Source organism: Alosa sapidissima, chromosome 9 (genome assembly GCF_018492685.1).
Source record: "Alosa sapidissima isolate fAloSap1 chromosome 9, fAloSap1.pri, whole genome shotgun sequence".
Lineage (NCBI taxonomy): Eukaryota > Metazoa > Chordata > Actinopteri > Clupeiformes > Clupeidae > Alosa > Alosa sapidissima.
The window spans coordinates 37,070,138-37,088,369 of record NC_055965.1 but is presented as its reverse complement, the minus strand read 5'-3'; the positions used below and the strand labels follow the sequence as shown (position 1 = coordinate 37,088,369).

Here is an 18,232-nt window from a genome sequence, read left to right as displayed (position 1 = left end):
CCTTCATTTGCCCCTCATCTAGCCTTCATTTGCCCCACATTTGCCTTCATTTGCCCCTGTCCTGGCCCCGATTTATCCTTGATTTAGCCAGGAATTAGTTCTGATTTAGCCCAATTTGGTCCTGATCTTACTTACTCTGAATTTACCCCCTTGATTTGTTCCTCAAGCCACAGCAGATGCACACATACCAACCCAGATTCATCCCAGAGTCAGCTGGACCCTACACACACATGTACACCCTCTCTCCTGCATTGCCTAGACGACATGCATGGCCACCCCCGCTCTCCTGCGTCGCCTAGACAACCCGCCCCGAGGGGGGGCGCCCCCTGTAGGCCTGGGGAGGTCTAGACGTCGGACTCGATGCTGGGCATCCTCTTGTAGACGCGCCGGGCCCCACCGGCGCTCATGGCGCGAGGCGCTGGGTATGTGCCCTGCAGGGGAGGTGGCGGTGCCACGTAGGGCATCATGTGCTCCGGGTAGAACAGCTCGGAGGCCAGCAGCGCGGCGTGGCCGTGGTGGGCGTGGTGGGCATGGACGTGAGAGGGCGAGGGCGAGGTGGGGGTCATGCCACCCGTGCCCATGCCCGTGCCTAATGTGAGCGGCACCAGCTGCTTGTAGATGTCCGTGGAGCTGCGGCCGTGGGCCAACCGCTGGTCGTCACGCAGCGTCTGCAGGAACGGGTTCTCTGACGGGCGCAGCGGGTACAGCGACTTGCTCCGGCGGCCCACGCCCAGCCCGCTCACGCCCGCCATGCCAGCCAGGCCACCGGGGGGCGCCGGAGAGGGGGACACCGGGGGCAGGTTGGCGTAGGGGCTAGCCTCCTGCAGACTGACGCGGCGCGGCCCACTCTGCCCTGGCAGGTTCTCGTAGGAGTGCTGGCGCCGGATTGGCTCCTCCGTCTGGAAGTGGCTGATGAGGCCACCGCCCTCGGGGTGCGACGGGTCGTTCTGGGGCAGATAGGCCGTAAAGGAGGGCGACTGGGGCATCTGCGGAGGAGGGGGGGGGTCGTTGGGGTGCAGCTGGTCCTCGCTGATGTCGTAGAGGCTGGCGGAATGCAGGCAGGCGTCGCAGCGCAGCGGTGGCGAACGGACCGTGTACAGCCCCGAGTAGCCGCCACCTGCGACGCCACCGCTCCCGGACGAGCCCCCGAGGCGAGACAGGCAGCTGCGGCAGTGGGTCTGAGGTCCGCCGCCGCCAGAGGCCCCGCCCATCCCCGGCTTCCCGTAGGTGTTGTACTTCTTCTCCTTCGCCACGGCCGTCGCCATGACGTCGGGGTGGGCGGCGTGAGCCAGGTGTGGGGGCGGGCTGGAGAGCAGGCTGCTGTTCAGCTGCAGGATTGGCTGCTGGCCGGGTCCCGCCGGGCCCTTGGTGCTGGCCTTGCCGCCGTTGTCGCGGTGATGGTGGTGGTCGCTGAAGAGGTCGGGGAAGTGCAGGGCGGCAGGCTCCTGGTCGAGGGAGGCGGAGTCTATGGTGAACACTCCGCTGCCCTGGCTGCTCTGGCTGAAGAGGTGGTGGAGGGTTCCGGAGGTGGTGTGGTTGCTCTGGATGCTGCCGCTCTGCTGGCTGCGCAGCGTCGACAGCTCGAGGTCACTGAGGTCGCGAGGCAGCCGCCCTCGTTTGCGCAGCGTGGGCGGCTCCTTCACCTGCTTGTTGTTGTTGCCGGGGGCGCCGTTGCCTCCGTGACCTTTGCCCTCTGCGGCGGAGAGGTCGGGGGCATCTTCGGGCAGGTAGCGCTGGCTCTTCATGGGCAGCCGTGACTCCAGCGGTGCGGCCGGGGCGGTCGCCATGGACACAGCGGCAGGGGCCGCGGAAGACGGATCCTCGGAGCCCGGCGGCGCCCCTTGGCGAAGCGTCTCCACCGACTTCTTCCAGAGCGCGCGGGGCTTGGACGCGGCAGGAGGAGGGTTACGCGACGCCCCATTGGACACGCCCTTGTCCCCACCCCCTCCTCCTCCCGGCAGGTTGTGCGGTGCGTCGGTCATGGTCAGCACCCGTTGCCCTGGCAACAGCGCGGCGTTGTTGAGCGGCTCCTTGAGCCGGTTGCTGACCAGGCTGCCGGTGTTGCTGTAGACGGTGTCCTTGGCCGCCTGGCTGTTGCTCTTGGCGGCGCCCATGATCTGGAGCAGGCCTGGGGGTGGCGGCAGGATGTTGGGGTTGGCCTGGCGACCGGGGACCAGCTCCTTGGCCGACTTGAGGAGATGCAGCATGTTCTGCTGAGGGCTGAAGCCCAGCTCTGGAGGCTTCTTCAGCTCAATATGCACACCGTGGATACAACTCCATATGCCCTACACACACACACACACACACACACACACACACACACACAGAAACAGAGGAGATAGCATTTTGGCAATTATTTCCTAAATGAATAACATTAATGGAATTAGCTGTGTCACCCTGACAGTGTTCTGTGAGCTATGCTAGCTTAATAAGCACTATTTGCCTTATGAGATCATTTCTGTGGTCCAGTAGCTGTCAGCTATGCTACCTTTATGTGCAGTGTTCACTCTATGTACATTGTTAGCTTTATGAGCTCTGTTAGCTATGTGAGCTGTGTTAGCAATGTTAGCTTTATGAACAGTATTAGCATTATTGTTTGCTTTGTGTGCTGTATTGGCTTTATGTGCTATGCTAATTCTATGAGCAATGTTAGCATTATGAAAATTGTTAGCTTTATGTACTGAGTTAGCTGTGTGAACAGTGTTAGCTTTGTAAGCAATGTTAGTTTTGTGTACAGTGTTAGCACTGTTAGCTTAATGAACAGTGTTAGCTTTATAAGCAGTGTTAGCTTAATGAACAGTGTTAGTTTAATGAACAGTGTTAGCTTTATAAAATTGTTAGCTTAATGAACAGTGTTAGCTTAATGAACAGTGTTAGCTTAATAAAATTGTTAGCTTAATAAACAGTGTTAGCTTTATACAATTGTTAGTTTAATGAGTAGTGTTAGCTTAATAAGCAGTGTTAGCTTTAAAAATTGTTAGCTTAATGAACAGTGTTAGCTTAATGAACAGTGTTAGCTTAATTAGCAGTGTTAGCTTAATGAACAGTGTTAGCTTTGTGAGCAGTGTTAGCTTAATGAGCTGTGTTAGCTTAATGAACAGTGTTAGCTTAACCCTTAGAACCCTAAGCTGTTTTTAGGGCATTTTCACTACCTTTATTCATAAGGATTTATTCTGGTCATTGTAAGTGCCACACACACATATTACATATTGTTTTTTTCAGCAGAGTCTAGGCTATCATTTCATGTATTAGTACTAGCATTGATTTTATTTTGATTTTTAAAGAATTAAAATATAAAAATCATATTATAAAAATTCTTATATTTTGACCTGTATCTCACCACAGCAAGCTCATAGCTCTACATGCATTTCATGTGTGTGTAGGGCAGACTGTCCTGAAACGGGCAATATAATTGCCATGTTGGAGGGATACTCTGGGGCTGAGCAATTTACAGAAATATGTGGTGTGTGATTTACGGAAATAAATGCCATTTTTTATTTAGTGATGAAAAATGACCATTCTGTACTCCATATCTGTGACACGAACTGATCTGACCTGACTTGACCCAAGTTTGCCTGTTAGCATGTGTGACTATGATGTATGCACACATGATGATTCTCAACTTTTTACTGCATTGCCATGAACAAAGTAAAGGCAAAAAAGGTGTTTCTTTGTTGAACAAATTGGGATGCAATGTGAGCCTTGAATTGGATGCCATGCAGGAATTTGCTAGGATCTCAAAACCGGATTATGAACATGTTTTGCCATAGAGAAACACACGATAGCGTGTCCAGCTATATGAAGTTATTATTTTGCTGTCACTTCGTCTGTTTTATAACCCAGAAGGATGTATTTGGTATCAAATGATAGCTCTGTGTCTCCTCCTTCATCTAACATACGTGGCATATATATCCGATCACGGGTCCGCGAGTAATTACTCCGAGAGTAATGGGTGTGCAGCGTTGGTTTGTGTACATGACGTTAATATTTTGCAGTCACTTCGTCTGTTTTTATAAGCCAGAAAGATCGATATCCATGGTACCAATGGATAGCCCTGTTTCTCCTCTTTCATCTGATATGCTTGCCATATCTATGCGATCACGGGTTCGCGAGTAATTCGAACAAGAGTAATGGGTGCGCAGGTGAACGCAGAGAAGTATAGACTGTAAATATGATGCAATTTGATTTAATTTCAATTTTTTAATTTTCATACTTGATCGTACAGACACGTACGTAGTCTCTTTGGAAAGCCCCACTTCTTCTCTGTCATGAAATAAAGGTTTTATCTCGTTGTGATGAACAGTCGCGGAGCAATGTAACAGAGAAGAAAGGGTGTGTTTTTTGACGCACTTTGCGTCAATCGGGTTCTAAGGGTTAATGAGCAGTGTTAGCTTAATGAGCTGTGTTAGCTTAATGAGCAGTGTTATCTAGGGCACACGCCTTTACTCTGTAACTGTTATTTATTATTTCCGCTCTCTCTCTCTCTATCATCTCTGTGTGTGTGTGTGTGTGTGTGTGTGTGTGTGTGTGTGTCTCACCCTGCTGATGGTGAAGAGCAGGCCGGGCTGTCCAGAGCAGCGCCCGGTGAGGCAGAAGCGTAGCCTCCAGTAGAACAGGTGTTCCCACACGAACGTAATGAGCGCCAGAGCCATGGCGGCCGCCAGCATGTAGAACACGCCCGCCATGTTGTCTATGTCCAGCTGCGAGCTCATGACCTCGTTTTTCTCATTGTGACAGATACCAGTCAACCACTGGGCCTCAAGCTCCTCCATCTCACCTAAACACACACAACACACACACACACAAGATACCAGTCAACCACTGGGCCTCAAGCTCCTCCATCTCACCTAAACACACACACACACACACACACAAGATACCAGTCAACCACTGGGCCTCAAGCTCCTCCATCTCACCTAAACACACACAACACACACACACACAAGATACCAGTCAACCACTGGGCCTCAAGCTCCTCCATCTCACCTAAACACACACACACACACACACAACACATACGTACACACACTCACACACACACACACAACACACTCAGAAGACACCAGTCAAACACTGGGCCTTAAGCTCCTTCATCTCATCTAAACAAACACACACACAAATATATCCAGCCATATAGGTTGTCAGGTCCACCTAGTCACACACACACAGGATATGACATCACAGGCTAAATCCTAGGATGGCGAGGTCCACCAGTCACACACACACACAGGATATGACATCACAGGCTAAAGTGCGGTACCGTCGCCGATGATTCCTAGGATGGCGAGGTCCACCAGTCACACACACACACAGGATATGACATCACAGGCTAAAGTGCGGTACCGTCGCCGATGATCCCCAGGATGGCGAGGTCCACCAGGCGCTTCCAGTAGGAGCCCTTCTGTAGGGCGATGCCGTAGCCAGTGGTGGCAAACACGTAGCCGCTGCCGATGGTGACGAGCTTGCAGCCGTCATCCCGGCCCGCCATGTAGTTAAGAACTGCAGCGTCGTAGATGAACGCATCCAGCTTCCTACAGCGCCAGCCAATCAGAGGGGAGAACTGGCATCAACATCCATCCAATCAGAGGGGAAACTTTAGTGGAGTAACCAAGTATATCTCTCCCTCTGTGTGTGTGCGTGTGTGTGTGCGTGCGTGTGTGTGTGGTACTCACCCTGTCTTAAGGCTGATGAGTGCGTCATGAACGCCGGTCTGGTGGTACTTGACCATGTACTGGTGCATATCTGGGTAGTTTTTCCTGATGTTTCTCTCAGTGCTCCCGTTCGGTACCGTTCCAAAACGGAATGGAGGGGAGAAGGAGTATGGGCTCTGGAACTGGAACACAACACAAGTACATTAGCGGAACATCACAGGAACATGACATGGGGAGACCTTCTGCCAGAGTTGGGTCAGATTACTTTGAAATGTAATCCATTACTGATTACAAATTACATGGTATTTTTTGTAATCAGTAACATAATCAGTTGGATTACCAAAAACATGTAATGTAATCTGATTACTTTAGGAGTACTTTTAGATTACTTCAATAAAAGCCCTAACCAGTAGGCCACGGCTTCCCCAAAAGGCAGCATTTGAACATTAAACCACACAATGATCTAAAACATACAGCCAAACAAGGCAAGAAATGGTTAACAGAGAACAATATCAACATTTTAGAGCGGACCTCAATCCGTCAAAAAAGTGAGCAGATTGCAGCTAAAAAGGTGTGGAGACATGAAGAGGCTTGGTGGGTATTATGAACCATTTTGAGAGCTGTGGTGGTAAATAAAGATGTTTCCATTGATTGTTTAAAAAGGGTATGAATAATTTTGAACACGCAATTTTTCATAAAAATGTTAAAAAAGGTTTTTCGGTAACGCTTTAGAATAACATGTGCTTATTAGGCGTTAACAGTGCATAATAAGCAGTTAACAATTCATAACTAACAGCTAGCTAACTGTTCATAACATTAAGTAACTGTTAACATGCAGCTTGTAAGTGTTTATAAGCAGCCTTTTAAGTTACTTACAAGCATATTTGTTAACAGTTGACGTGCAGCCTGTAACTGTTAACAAGCAGCATGTTAATGCTAGTTAACGGTGTATAAGATAAAAGGGTGGATAACTAATACGCTTATAAGACCTTTCTTAACCTTTTGTAGTAAATTTTGCAGCCCCCCAATCTAAAGCGAGGTCCACGTAGCCTATAGTTCCACAAGCCCAACCTTCTATCTCTATATATTTACTGTATCTATCTATCTAACTCGGTTAAGCTGTGAGAAATGCACCTTCAAAATTGCTGCAGCGAGCAGGATTTGAACCCCGATCTCCTGCGTCGTGAATTGCCGCGCTACTTACTGAGCCACATTCCTACCTATTATAACGACGAAATTGTTAATCTTGATTCTATATTCCGATAATGTTCTATATCATACAAGTTATGTTTTTTACAAATATGTTTCTGATGGAAAAGTGGTGTTTCATTTCCATAATCTTTATTGAGCGAACGCATAAAACAGTCAGTTTGTCAGCAGTCTAAAGATATTATGCCAGATTTGTATAGTTTGGTTACCTAGCAACCGAGGCTTATAGACGACAAGTGGGTGCGTTCAAAGTCTTGTAACGTTTGTGGAGAACTACGTTCGCAGACATTCATGGAAAACTGAAGGCAAACTGAAACATGTTTCAAATCCATCGCGAACGTTCGCCTAATGTTTGCGACTTATAGACGACAAGTGGGTGCGTTCAAAGTCGCAAACATTAGGCGAACGTTCGCGATGGATTTGAAACATGTTTCAGTTTGCCTTCAGTTTTCCATGAATGTCTGCGAACGTAGTTCTCCACAAACGTTACAAGACTTTGAACGCACCCACTTGTCGTCTATAAGCCTCGGTTGCTAGGTAACCAAACTATACAAATCTGGCATAATATCTTTAGACTGCTGACAAACTGACTGTTTTATGCGTTCGCTCAATAAAGATTATGGAAATGAAACACCACTTTTCCATCAGAAACATATTTGTAAAAAACATAACTTGTATGATATAGAACATTATCGGAATATAGAATCAAGATTAACAATTTCGTCGTTATAATAGGTAGGAATGTGGCTCAGTAAGTAGCGCGGCAATTCACGACGCAGGAGATCGGGGTTCAAATCCTGCTCGCTGCAGCAATTTTGAAGGTGCATTTCTCACAGCTTAACCGAGTTAGATAGATAGATACAGTAAATATATAGAGATAGAAGGTTGGGCTTGTGGAACTATAGGCTACGTGGACCTCGCTTTAGATTGGGGGGCTGCAAAATTTACTACAAAAGGTTAAGAAAGGTCTTATAAGCGTATTAGTTATCCACCCTTTTATCTTATACACCGTTAACTAGCATTAACATGCTGCTTGTTAACAGTTACAGGCTGCACGTCAACTGTTAACAAATATGCTTGTAAGTAACTTAAAAGGCTGCTTATAAACACTTACAAGCTGCATGTTAACAGTTACTTAATGTTATGAACAGTTAGCTAGCTGTTAGTTATGAATTGTTAACTGCTTATTATGCACTGTTAACGCCTAATAAGCACATGTTATTCTAAAGCGTTACCGGTTTTTCTACTAACTTTTTTTTATTCCATGTTTTTACCACATTGTCTTGTAACCTTTTGGCATGTGCAAGTGTAATTTTAAGTAAGAACAAACATATTGGTCAAGAGGAAATCAATATTTTCATGGGGTATGAATAATTTTGTTCTTAACTATATCTTAAAAAAGTCTAAAAAGTGAACGTCTTGTCAAATTAAAAGATAGCTAGGCTATCATAAAAAAAGTGTTGCATTGTTTACATGATAAAATGTAATCAGGTAATCCCCAACAATGTAACTGAAATCTGATTACACATTTTTATTGTAATCTGGGCTGACTATAGTTACTTGATTTTTGTAATCTGATTACGTAATCCAGATTACATGTAATCCCCTACTACCCAACCCTTCTGCACACCACACAATCATAAGAGGAACATGACAAGAATCTCAGATTCTCTTCAGAATATATTCATTCAGAATTAACATCATGAAAACATGAGAAGCACCGCATCACAACATCACAAGGAGGTTAGGGTTCAGAATATATTAACATCATGAAAACATGAGGAGCACCACATCACAACATCACAAGGAGAACATGAGGAGCACCGCATCACAACATCACAAGGAGAACATGAGGAGCACTGCATCACAACATCACAAGGAGAACATGAGGAGCACCGCATCACAACATCACAAGGAGAACATGAGGAGCACCGCATCACAACATCTCAAGGAGAACATGAGGAGCACTGCATCACAACATCACAAGGAGAACATGAGGAGCACCGCATCACAACATCTCAAGGAGAACATGAATATAACCACATCACAACATCTCAAGAAGAAAGGAACAGTGGAACATCTGAGATGCACAGTGGGAGAACATCAGGGGGTAGCGTTGGCAGCACAACAGACCATATGGAGAACATGACACTAACATTGGACGAGGTTGCTATGTTCAGTTAGCAGTATAAGATAATATACATTATAACCAATGGAGAACGTACTGTATGTTAGCTCAGTTAGCTGTGTTAGCTAACACATACAACAAATGGAGAACGTACTGTATGTTAGCTCAGTTAGCTGTGTTAGCTAACACACATACAACCAATGGAGAACGTACTGTATGTTAGCTCAGTTAGCTGTGTTAGCTAACACACATACAACCAATGGAGAAAGTGATGCTAGCGCTGGCACAGGAGTGTAATCAGGAAGGGAGGCAGTGGAACCTTCTTGTTGCTGAGGCCTACACACACACACACACACACGTACACACCTTCTTGTTGCTGAGGCCTACACACACACACACACACACACGTACACAGATTCTTGTTGCTGAGGCCTACACACACACGCACACACACACGTACACACCTTCTTGTTGCTGAGGCCTACACACACACACACACGTACACACATTCTTGTTGCTGAGGCCTACACACACACGCACACACACACGTACACACCTTCTTGTCACTGAGGCCTACACACACACACACACGTACACACCTTCTTGTCACTGAGGCCTGTGACCTGGTCGACGAACTCCTCCTGGATCATAAAGGCGGCCAGGTTGGCGGTGTAGCTGGCCAGGAAGATGACGGCGAAGAAGGCCCACACGGACACGATGAACTTACTGGTGGTTCCGCGCGGGTTCTGCACCGGCACAGAGTTATTGAACACCAAACCCCACAGCAGCCACACCGCTTTGCCAATGGTGAAGGACGGACCATGGGGATCTGAAGAGGGGGAGAGGGAGAGAGAGAGGGAGTGAGAGAGAGAGAGAAGAGGGGGAGAGAGAGATGAGGGAGTGAGAGAGAGAGAGAAGAGGGGGAGAGAGAGAGAGAGAGAAGAGGGGGAGTGAGAGAGAGGGAGAGAAGAGGGGGAGAGAGAGAGAGAGATGAGGGAGTGAGAGAGAGAGAGAGGGAGTGAGAGAGAGAGAGAAGAGGGGGAGAGAGGGGGAGAGAGAGAGAGAGAGAGAAGAGGGGGAGTGAGAGAGAGGGAGAGAAGAGGGGGAGAGAGAGAGAGAGATGAGGGAGTGAGAGAGAGAGAGAGAGAAGAGGGGGAGAGAGAGAGAGAGAGAGAGAAGAGGGGGAGTGAGAGAGAGGGAGAGAAGAGGGGGAGAGAGAGAGAGAGATGAGGGAGTGAGAGAGAGAGAGAGAGAGAGAGAGGGAGTGAGAGAGGGAGTGAGAGAGAGAGAGAGAGAGAGAGAGAGAGAGAGAGAGAGAGAGAGAGAGAGGGTTATTGAACACCAAACCCCACAGCGATTGTCTGGGGTTTATTTGCCTCGGGTGTACTTTGGGGTGGGTAAGACTGTTTTTAGTGGCAGGCTAACACATACTGATGACTTGCCCTAGCCTAGCAACTGCAAACTCTGCAACTAGAAGGACTGGATGAAACATGTTGAAAACGGTCTCCACTGATAAATATCATACTTGCCAACTTGGAAATGAGGTCCTATGTCCAAAATCCTGAACCATCCCTTTCATGACATGAAATATGGCAGGCCCAGGTGTTATTAAAGACATAATTATAATGGCACGTTAAAATGGCCACTGTGAAGAAAAATCTATGTTACGGCCGAAGGGTGAAGGAGAAGGAGAGGGTCTGACAATGAGGGGAAAATAAATCATATGGAAAAAAAAGGGGTTGGAAAACATTTGCATTTGTGGGCCAATCGGAGTGAAGTATGAGCAGGGCAGTGGGCCTATGGGAGCCGAGTGTGGGTAGAAATTTAGGGTAGTGGGGCACCTGTGCTCTGTGAGTGAGGGTGTCAGTGGGCCAATGGGAGTGGAGTGTGGGTAGGGTAGTGGGCCAATGGGAGAGGAGTGTGGGTAGGGTAGTGGGCCAATGGGAGAGGAGTGTGGGTAGGGTAGTGGGCCAATGGGAGAGGAGTGTGGGTAGGACTGTAGGGTAGTGGGCCAATGGGAGAGGAGTGTGGGTAGGACTGTAGGGTAGGGTAGTGGGCCAATGGGAGAGGAGTGTGGGTAGGACTGTAGGGTAGTGGTCCAATGGGAGAGGAGTGTGGGTAGGACTGTAGGGTAGTGGTCCAATGGGAGAGGAGTGTGGGTAGGACTGTGGGCCAATGGGAGAGGAGTGTGGGTAGGACTGTAGGGTAGTGGGCCAATGGGAGAGGAGTGTGGGTAGGGTAGTGGGCGTGTGGATGGGCGTGTTAATGGGCGTGTCCATGGGTGTGTACCTTTGCCCTGAGCGAGGTTTCTGTAGGGTAGTGGGCGTGTTAATGGGTGTGTCCATGGGTGTGTACCTTTGCCCTGAGCGAGGTTTCTGTAGGGTAGTGGGCGTGTTAATGGGCGTGTCCATGGGTGTGTACATTTGCCCTGAGCGAGGTTTCTGTAGGGTAGTGGGCGTGTTAATGGGCGTGTCCGTGGGTGTGTACCTTTGCCCTGAGCGAGGTTTCTGTAGGGTAGTGGGCGTGTTAATGGGTGTGTCCGTGGGTGTGTACCTTTGCCCTGAGCGAGGTTTCTGTTGAAGCCCAGTGGACTGATGAACTCGAAGAGGAAAACGGCTATCGCCGTGACGAGGAGCAGCATCACAAACATCATCACCCACACGGAAGGACTGAAGGGCTCTGGGGGAGACGAGGAGACAAAGTTACTGAACTGGGTGTGTGTGTGTGTGTGTGTGTGTGTGTCTGCGTGTGTGAGAGTGTGTGTGTGAGAGTGTGTGTGTGTGTCTGCGTGTGTGAGAGTGTGTGTGGGTGGGTGGGCATGTGTGGGGGTGGGGTATTACACGTTGTCACTGTTTCCACCAATGATATGTATCGCTGCATCATCAACAACGTTGTTGGAACTATGGTGTTCGAACGTCGGAGGTAGCGAATTGCGACACAGGTACGATGCTTTCTGGAAACTGACCTTGTTTGGTCGCAAGTTGCGACACAGGTACGATGCTTTCTGGAAACTGACCTTGTTTGGTCGCAAGTTGCGTCGTACCACGGTGGTTGAGCAACATCGTTGCTAACTTTTCTAGAAACGTGCCCCTGAACAACTAGAGTAACAACCCCAAGTAAACTGAGGATTTCCATATGGCAAAACCATAGCAACACCACCAACATGAATTGCCGTAGGCTACCATAGCAACACCACCAACATGAATTGCCGTAGGCTACCACAGCAACACCACCAACATGCGGGCTACTATAGCAACACCACCAACATGCAGGCCCACAGATGTAAGCTATGAACAAATCGTAAATGCAGCCATGTCATAGCCTGCAATTACGTGTTTCGTTTTTGTGTTTAAGCAAAATGTTTTGGCAGTAAACTCTCTGCTAATTGTTTTTGAAAATGAACAAAACTTCAGTAAATACATCTTCTGATAAATCGCTGTCTCAAATCTCTGACACCCTCTTTATACACGCTTTTTGTCACTGGATTGGCTTATATTTAGCCTTGAAACGTGAAACTTATTTTGACAATCGATTATAAATCGATAATATGATCGAATTCATCTACATTCAGTTTCGATTATCAAACAGGATTTATTTTAATTAGAATGACAGCCCTAGTGTGTGTGTGTGTGTGTGTGTGCGTGAGAATCTGAAAAGAAGCCTTGGTTACCCAGAAACGCAGAGGGTGACACTGTTCCGTTGCTACGGGATACCATTACACTGATGCCGGTCTCTACGAAGGGTACAGAGAAGTCAATGACCTCAGATCGCTCCTCATTAATGGTCAGAGATCCCACCGCCATGACTGCCTTCTTATACACCACCTAGAGACCACACACACACACACACACACAGAGGGAGAGATATCAGCCATGACTGCCTTCTTATACACCACCTAGAGACCACACACACACACACACACAGAGGGAGAGATATCAGCCATGATTGCCTTCTTATACACCACCTAGAGACCACACACACACACATACACACACGCACACACACACAGAGGGAGAGATATCAGCCATGACTGCCTTTTTATACACCACCTAGAGACCACACACACACACATACACACACGCACACACACACACACACAGAGGGAGAGATATCAGCCATGACTGCCTTCTTATACACCACCTAGAGACCACACACACGCGCACACACACACACACACACACACACACACACACTCTCTCTCTTGCACGCACACACCTACACACATAGAAGGAGAGATATCAGCCATTACTGCATTCTTATACACCACCTAGAGACCACGCACACATGCACGCACACACACACACACACACACACACATAGAGTGGGAGACAGAGAGGGCCGAGAGAGGAATTTAACACCCATTTATTGAATCAATCAATCAAACTGCACCGTTGAAACCCAAACTGCCCCTTCATACTACTTCTACTACATCATACCACATGACAACACGACAGACTACGTCATACCACATAACGACACGACAGACTACATCATATCTCATAACATAACAACACGACAGACTACATCATACCACATAACGACAGACCACGACAGACTACATCATGACAGGTTACTTCATATCACATAACAACACGACAGACTACTTCATACCACATAACATAACGACAGACCACATCATATCACATAATGACACGACAGACTACATCATATCTCATAACAACACGACACTACATCATATCACATAACATATTGACACGACAGACTACATCATATCACATAACATAACGACAGACTTAAACAGACCACATCATATCACATAACAACACGACAGACTACGTCATACCACATAACGACACGACAGACTACATCATATCTCATAACATAACAACACGACAGACTACATCATATCACATAACATAACAACAGACTACATATCACATAACAACACGACAGACTACATCATACCACATAACGACAGACTACATCATGACAGGTTACTTCATATCACATAACAAAATTACAGACTACATCATACTACATAAATACACGACAGACTACTTCATACCACATAACATAACGACAGACTACAACAGGTTACTTCATATCACATAATAACACGACAGACTACATCATATCTCATAACAACACGACAGACTACATCATATCACATAACATACTGACACGACAGACTACATCATATCACATAACATAACGACAGACTTAAACAGACCACATCATATCACATAACAACACGACAGACTACATCATATCACATAACATAACAACACGACAGACTACATCATATCACATAACAACATGACAGACTACATCATATAACATAACATAACGACAGACTACATCATATCTCATAACATAACAACACAACAGACTACATCATATCACATAATAACACGACAGACTACATCATATCAAATAACATAACGACAGACCACGACAGGTTACTTCATATCACGTAACAACACGACACCCTACGTCAGGGGTCGGCAAACTTTTTGGCTCAAGGGCCACATTGGGTTTTGAAAATTGGCCGGCGGGCCGCATCCCCAACCCCCCCCCCCCCCCAAACAAAAAAATATATATATAATAATTTTGTTTTAAAATATGAATTGCTTGAAAAACATACTGCTAGTTTATCACAAATGTATAAATTGTGCACTGTCGCTTTAAGAACAATTCACGTTTAGTTCTCATTGATCTTGTGCCAGCTCCGCTCCCTATGGCTAGTGCTGTGCCTATGGCTGTGCCCTCTCACAGTTTACAAATGGTCACGACTGTTGCCTTCATGATTTCCTTTTAAACGTTTCTGATAAGGAGATATAAATTATCAACAATGACAAGCCAGCTGGAACCTGCTGCTCTCTCTCCCTCTCATGAGCGCTCAGACACGTTCCCAAATAAATGAAGGAACATAACGTTCAAGTTAGATCTGCTGCAAAGGAGATAACAAAGAGTATCATCTATCATCTCTATAACATGATGTTTTGACATTGACATTGTAAATATTCTCTAAAAAGAGTGAAAAACAGTTTGCAGTAAAGCTAACCAACGTAGCGAGCAGCCTGATAACTAAATGAAATGCTCGGCGGGCCGGATGAAAGTGCTTGGCGGGCCACAGTTTGCCCACTCCTGTTCTAAGTCATATCACATAACATAACAACAGACCAAAACAGACTACTTTGTACCACATAAGAACATGACAGACGACGTCATATCACATAACATAACCACAGACCACAACAGACTACTTCATATCACATAACAAAATGACAGACGACTAATTCATATATATTAATTAACAACACACCACAACAGACTAATTCATATCACATATTATTACACGGCTCTTCACAAGGCAAGTAGAACGCTCCATTGGCTGGAATGGGATTTCCCAAAGTTCTACGGTAAAATATTTTCATGTAATTACCGCTGCAAACATATAATTACCGCTGTCATGGCAACGGGTTTTGTGCTTCTGATACGTATCACTACCACATATCACATATCACTACCACGATGAAACGGTAACAAATAGGCTAGGCTATGTAGGCTAAAGTCATATCGTTGGAAGTTTATTATTTTCGTTTTGGCAAGTAGCCGTGTAATAAGCGGGATAATGTATAGAACGCCGGTCATTATTGGGAAAATAAGTCCCTTCAGGGCGGAACAAGACCCCTCCGCTGTGCGTCGGGGTCCGGTTCGCCCTGACAGGACTTATTTTCCCAATAATGACCGGCGTTCTATACATTATCCCTTACTTAACAACAGACTACAACAGACTACTTCATATCACATATTAACAACAGACTACTTCATGTCACATATTAACAACAGACTACAACAGACTACTTCATATCACATATTAACAACAGACTACAACAGACTACTTCATATATATTAAAAACACACCACAACAGACTACTTCATGTCACATATTAACAACAGACTACAACAGACCACTTCATATCACATATTAACAACACACCACAACAGACTACTTTATGTCACATATTAACAACAGATAGGGGTGTCATGATTATCTTAATTTTCGTTCCTTGTGCTGTTTACTTTTTTTGGTTTTCCTACTCTGTTTCGGGGGCTTTTATTTTGAAACCGTTCCAACCACAAGGTTGTAAACATAACAAACAGACGTGAACAATCTGAACATAGTGAAATGAAACAACACAGAATGATAATTTGATTGTTTCAGCACACTCTAAAGAGACCCAAGGTTAGTGATCATGGAATATTTACTTATCAATGTGCATTTTATGCCTTAAAGTAATTGTGGGATAATTTTTATTTTTCTCATTGAATGTTTAGTATACCTTATATACATGTAGTGAAATCTAATTGTCATCTCCTTACTCTGACCCTTGTGTTTACGGAAACTCCTATGTTGGAATGTTTAGTTAAATTAACCCCTGTGTCACCGAACTGTGTAACCCTCAGGATGGGGGGGGTCGTAAACATTTCTTATCTCTGTTAAAATACCAGATGGTTAGGTGATCACTGGAGGGTGACAACTTGTGATTTTCCATGGGTGTGGGGTAAGGTATAAGAGTTGGCTTCACCCACAGATGTGTGGGCTTGTTACTTTGACATTTCATGTGGGTAACATGCTCCCGGCGTCGTGAATAAAGCTGCAGTCTCACACCAGTTGTCTTGGGAGTAATTTTCACCACATCATTTTGGACTGTAACTAGTTCATCTTTTCACTTGCTACGTAGAGTTAGTGTTAGGGCAGGGATGTCAAAGTTAAATACATTAGAGGGCCAAAAAAACAAATTTGCTACAAGCCGAGGGCCGGACTGGTTCAATGTTTATTAAAACATATTAAAATGACTGCACGTAACCTATTGAACCAAGACGTGTACTGTATTTTATTTAATGATTAAATGAATAATGACTGTGACTGAAGTGCGGGCAAAGTTTGCACAGAAATGTACTATTTTTCCCATCCTCACCGACCTTGCCATAAAACTTGTTTAAATGATCATACGATGCCTCCTTGCTGCTTTGTCGTCTACATCAGCCTTTCTCAAACTTCTTTGACCTGAGACCCAGTCAAGGCATACTTTGGGGTCATAGGGCCCACCTACATGAACCCACCCCCTCCTCCCACCCCCCATCAAATTATCATAATGATATCACAATTATTATTATTTTTATACTATATTGTTATACATGCACTTCAAAACAGTCAATGTTTAAAGTGCTAAGATTGTTCACAAAAGTTTGTGAAAACATGCACATCAGAGTACTGCTTTACTAATGTAAAATATAATTAGGCCTACAATAGTTTAATTGTTTTTGCATTGTTGCATGATGCTTGCATGAGAAATACTTCTCAAAACAACAGCAGTTATATGGGTGCCGTTGTTCTGGGATGTTTCTCTCATGCAAGCATCATACACTGATAGAATATTTATATGCTAATTACATTTCATTTGAATGTCTGAATGTAAGGATTCAGGAAACACAATACCAGCTTTTGTGAATGGTAAATGGCGGATCAGATCATGTGTAAATCACTGATCTGGAGATCTTTAACTATCTTTAACTAAGACTAATTAATAGCTTTTGGCTGACTTTAATACTTAATGCCAAACAGTGTTTTATATAGTCTGTGCTCTGTTTTTTTATGGAAGTTGCATAAATCCACGTCGTTCTATTAAATGTCGTTTCATAATTAAATAGCCTTCCAATAGGTTGAAGCTTAGCTTTGCTACCAATGTGCACACGCATGCATTGAATAAACGCCCATACCACGACTTAATTCTCTATGTTTGATGACACCAAACAAGTATTTCCTACTAATTGCAGAAATGTTTGTTTTCTTTTTCTGTCCGCTGCTCCTTGATCAATTGCACAGCAAATTATCAGACGATGGCCCGGGAATAATTTCACTCTGCAGACCATTGTCCACATTGCGGACCGCGGCCCATAGTTTGACAAATGGTGACCTGCATGCTGCCATATTAAGGCCTTTTTACAGTGTGTTTTAGCCGGGTTTTCGCGTGGAAGGCTCTGTAGAAATCTGACACCCTATTCAACAAAGTTAAACTGAAAGAGCGTGCCGTTCACAGACACCAGAATGAACGAGTTCACAGTAACGTTCATCAGGCAGTAGTAGCCTAATACAGTACGTTTAGTTCACGTTCGCTCCAAAATATGAACGAGTTCATGAACTTTCGGGGGGGGGGGGGGGGGGTAGCTGAAAGTTGACATCTGCCCTGACTGAATACTGATGCATAATGAAGCC

General features: G+C 45.6%; 2 protein-coding genes across 3 annotated transcripts in view; both read right to left on the bottom strand.

Annotated features, from left to right (window-relative positions):
• The window catches only part of LOC121718522, an 823,508-nt gene that overhangs the window by 298,786 nt on the left and 506,490 nt on the right, over positions 1 to 18,232 (bottom strand). The gene's annotated exons all lie outside the window — the stretch shown is intronic.
• Positions 18 to 18,232, bottom strand: part of grin2ab (glutamate receptor, ionotropic, N-methyl D-aspartate 2A, b) — a 92,317-nt gene continuing 74,102 nt past the window's right edge. For both annotated transcript variants that reach the window (XM_042104018.1, XM_042104019.1), the window contains exons 10-16: positions 12,659 to 12,812; positions 11,542 to 11,667; positions 9,588 to 9,817; positions 5,673 to 5,833; positions 5,344 to 5,531; positions 4,539 to 4,777; positions 18 to 2,285 (exon numbers count right to left, since the gene is read on the bottom strand). In XM_042104018.1, the coding sequence (XP_041959952.1) occupies positions 345 to 2,285; positions 4,539 to 4,777; positions 5,344 to 5,531; positions 5,673 to 5,833; positions 9,588 to 9,817; positions 11,542 to 11,667; positions 12,659 to 12,812 (3,039 nt within the window). In that variant the 3' untranslated portion in view covers positions 18 to 344. The remainder of the gene's footprint in view (positions 2,286 to 4,538; positions 4,778 to 5,343; positions 5,532 to 5,672; positions 5,834 to 9,587; positions 9,818 to 11,541; positions 11,668 to 12,658; positions 12,813 to 18,232) is intronic.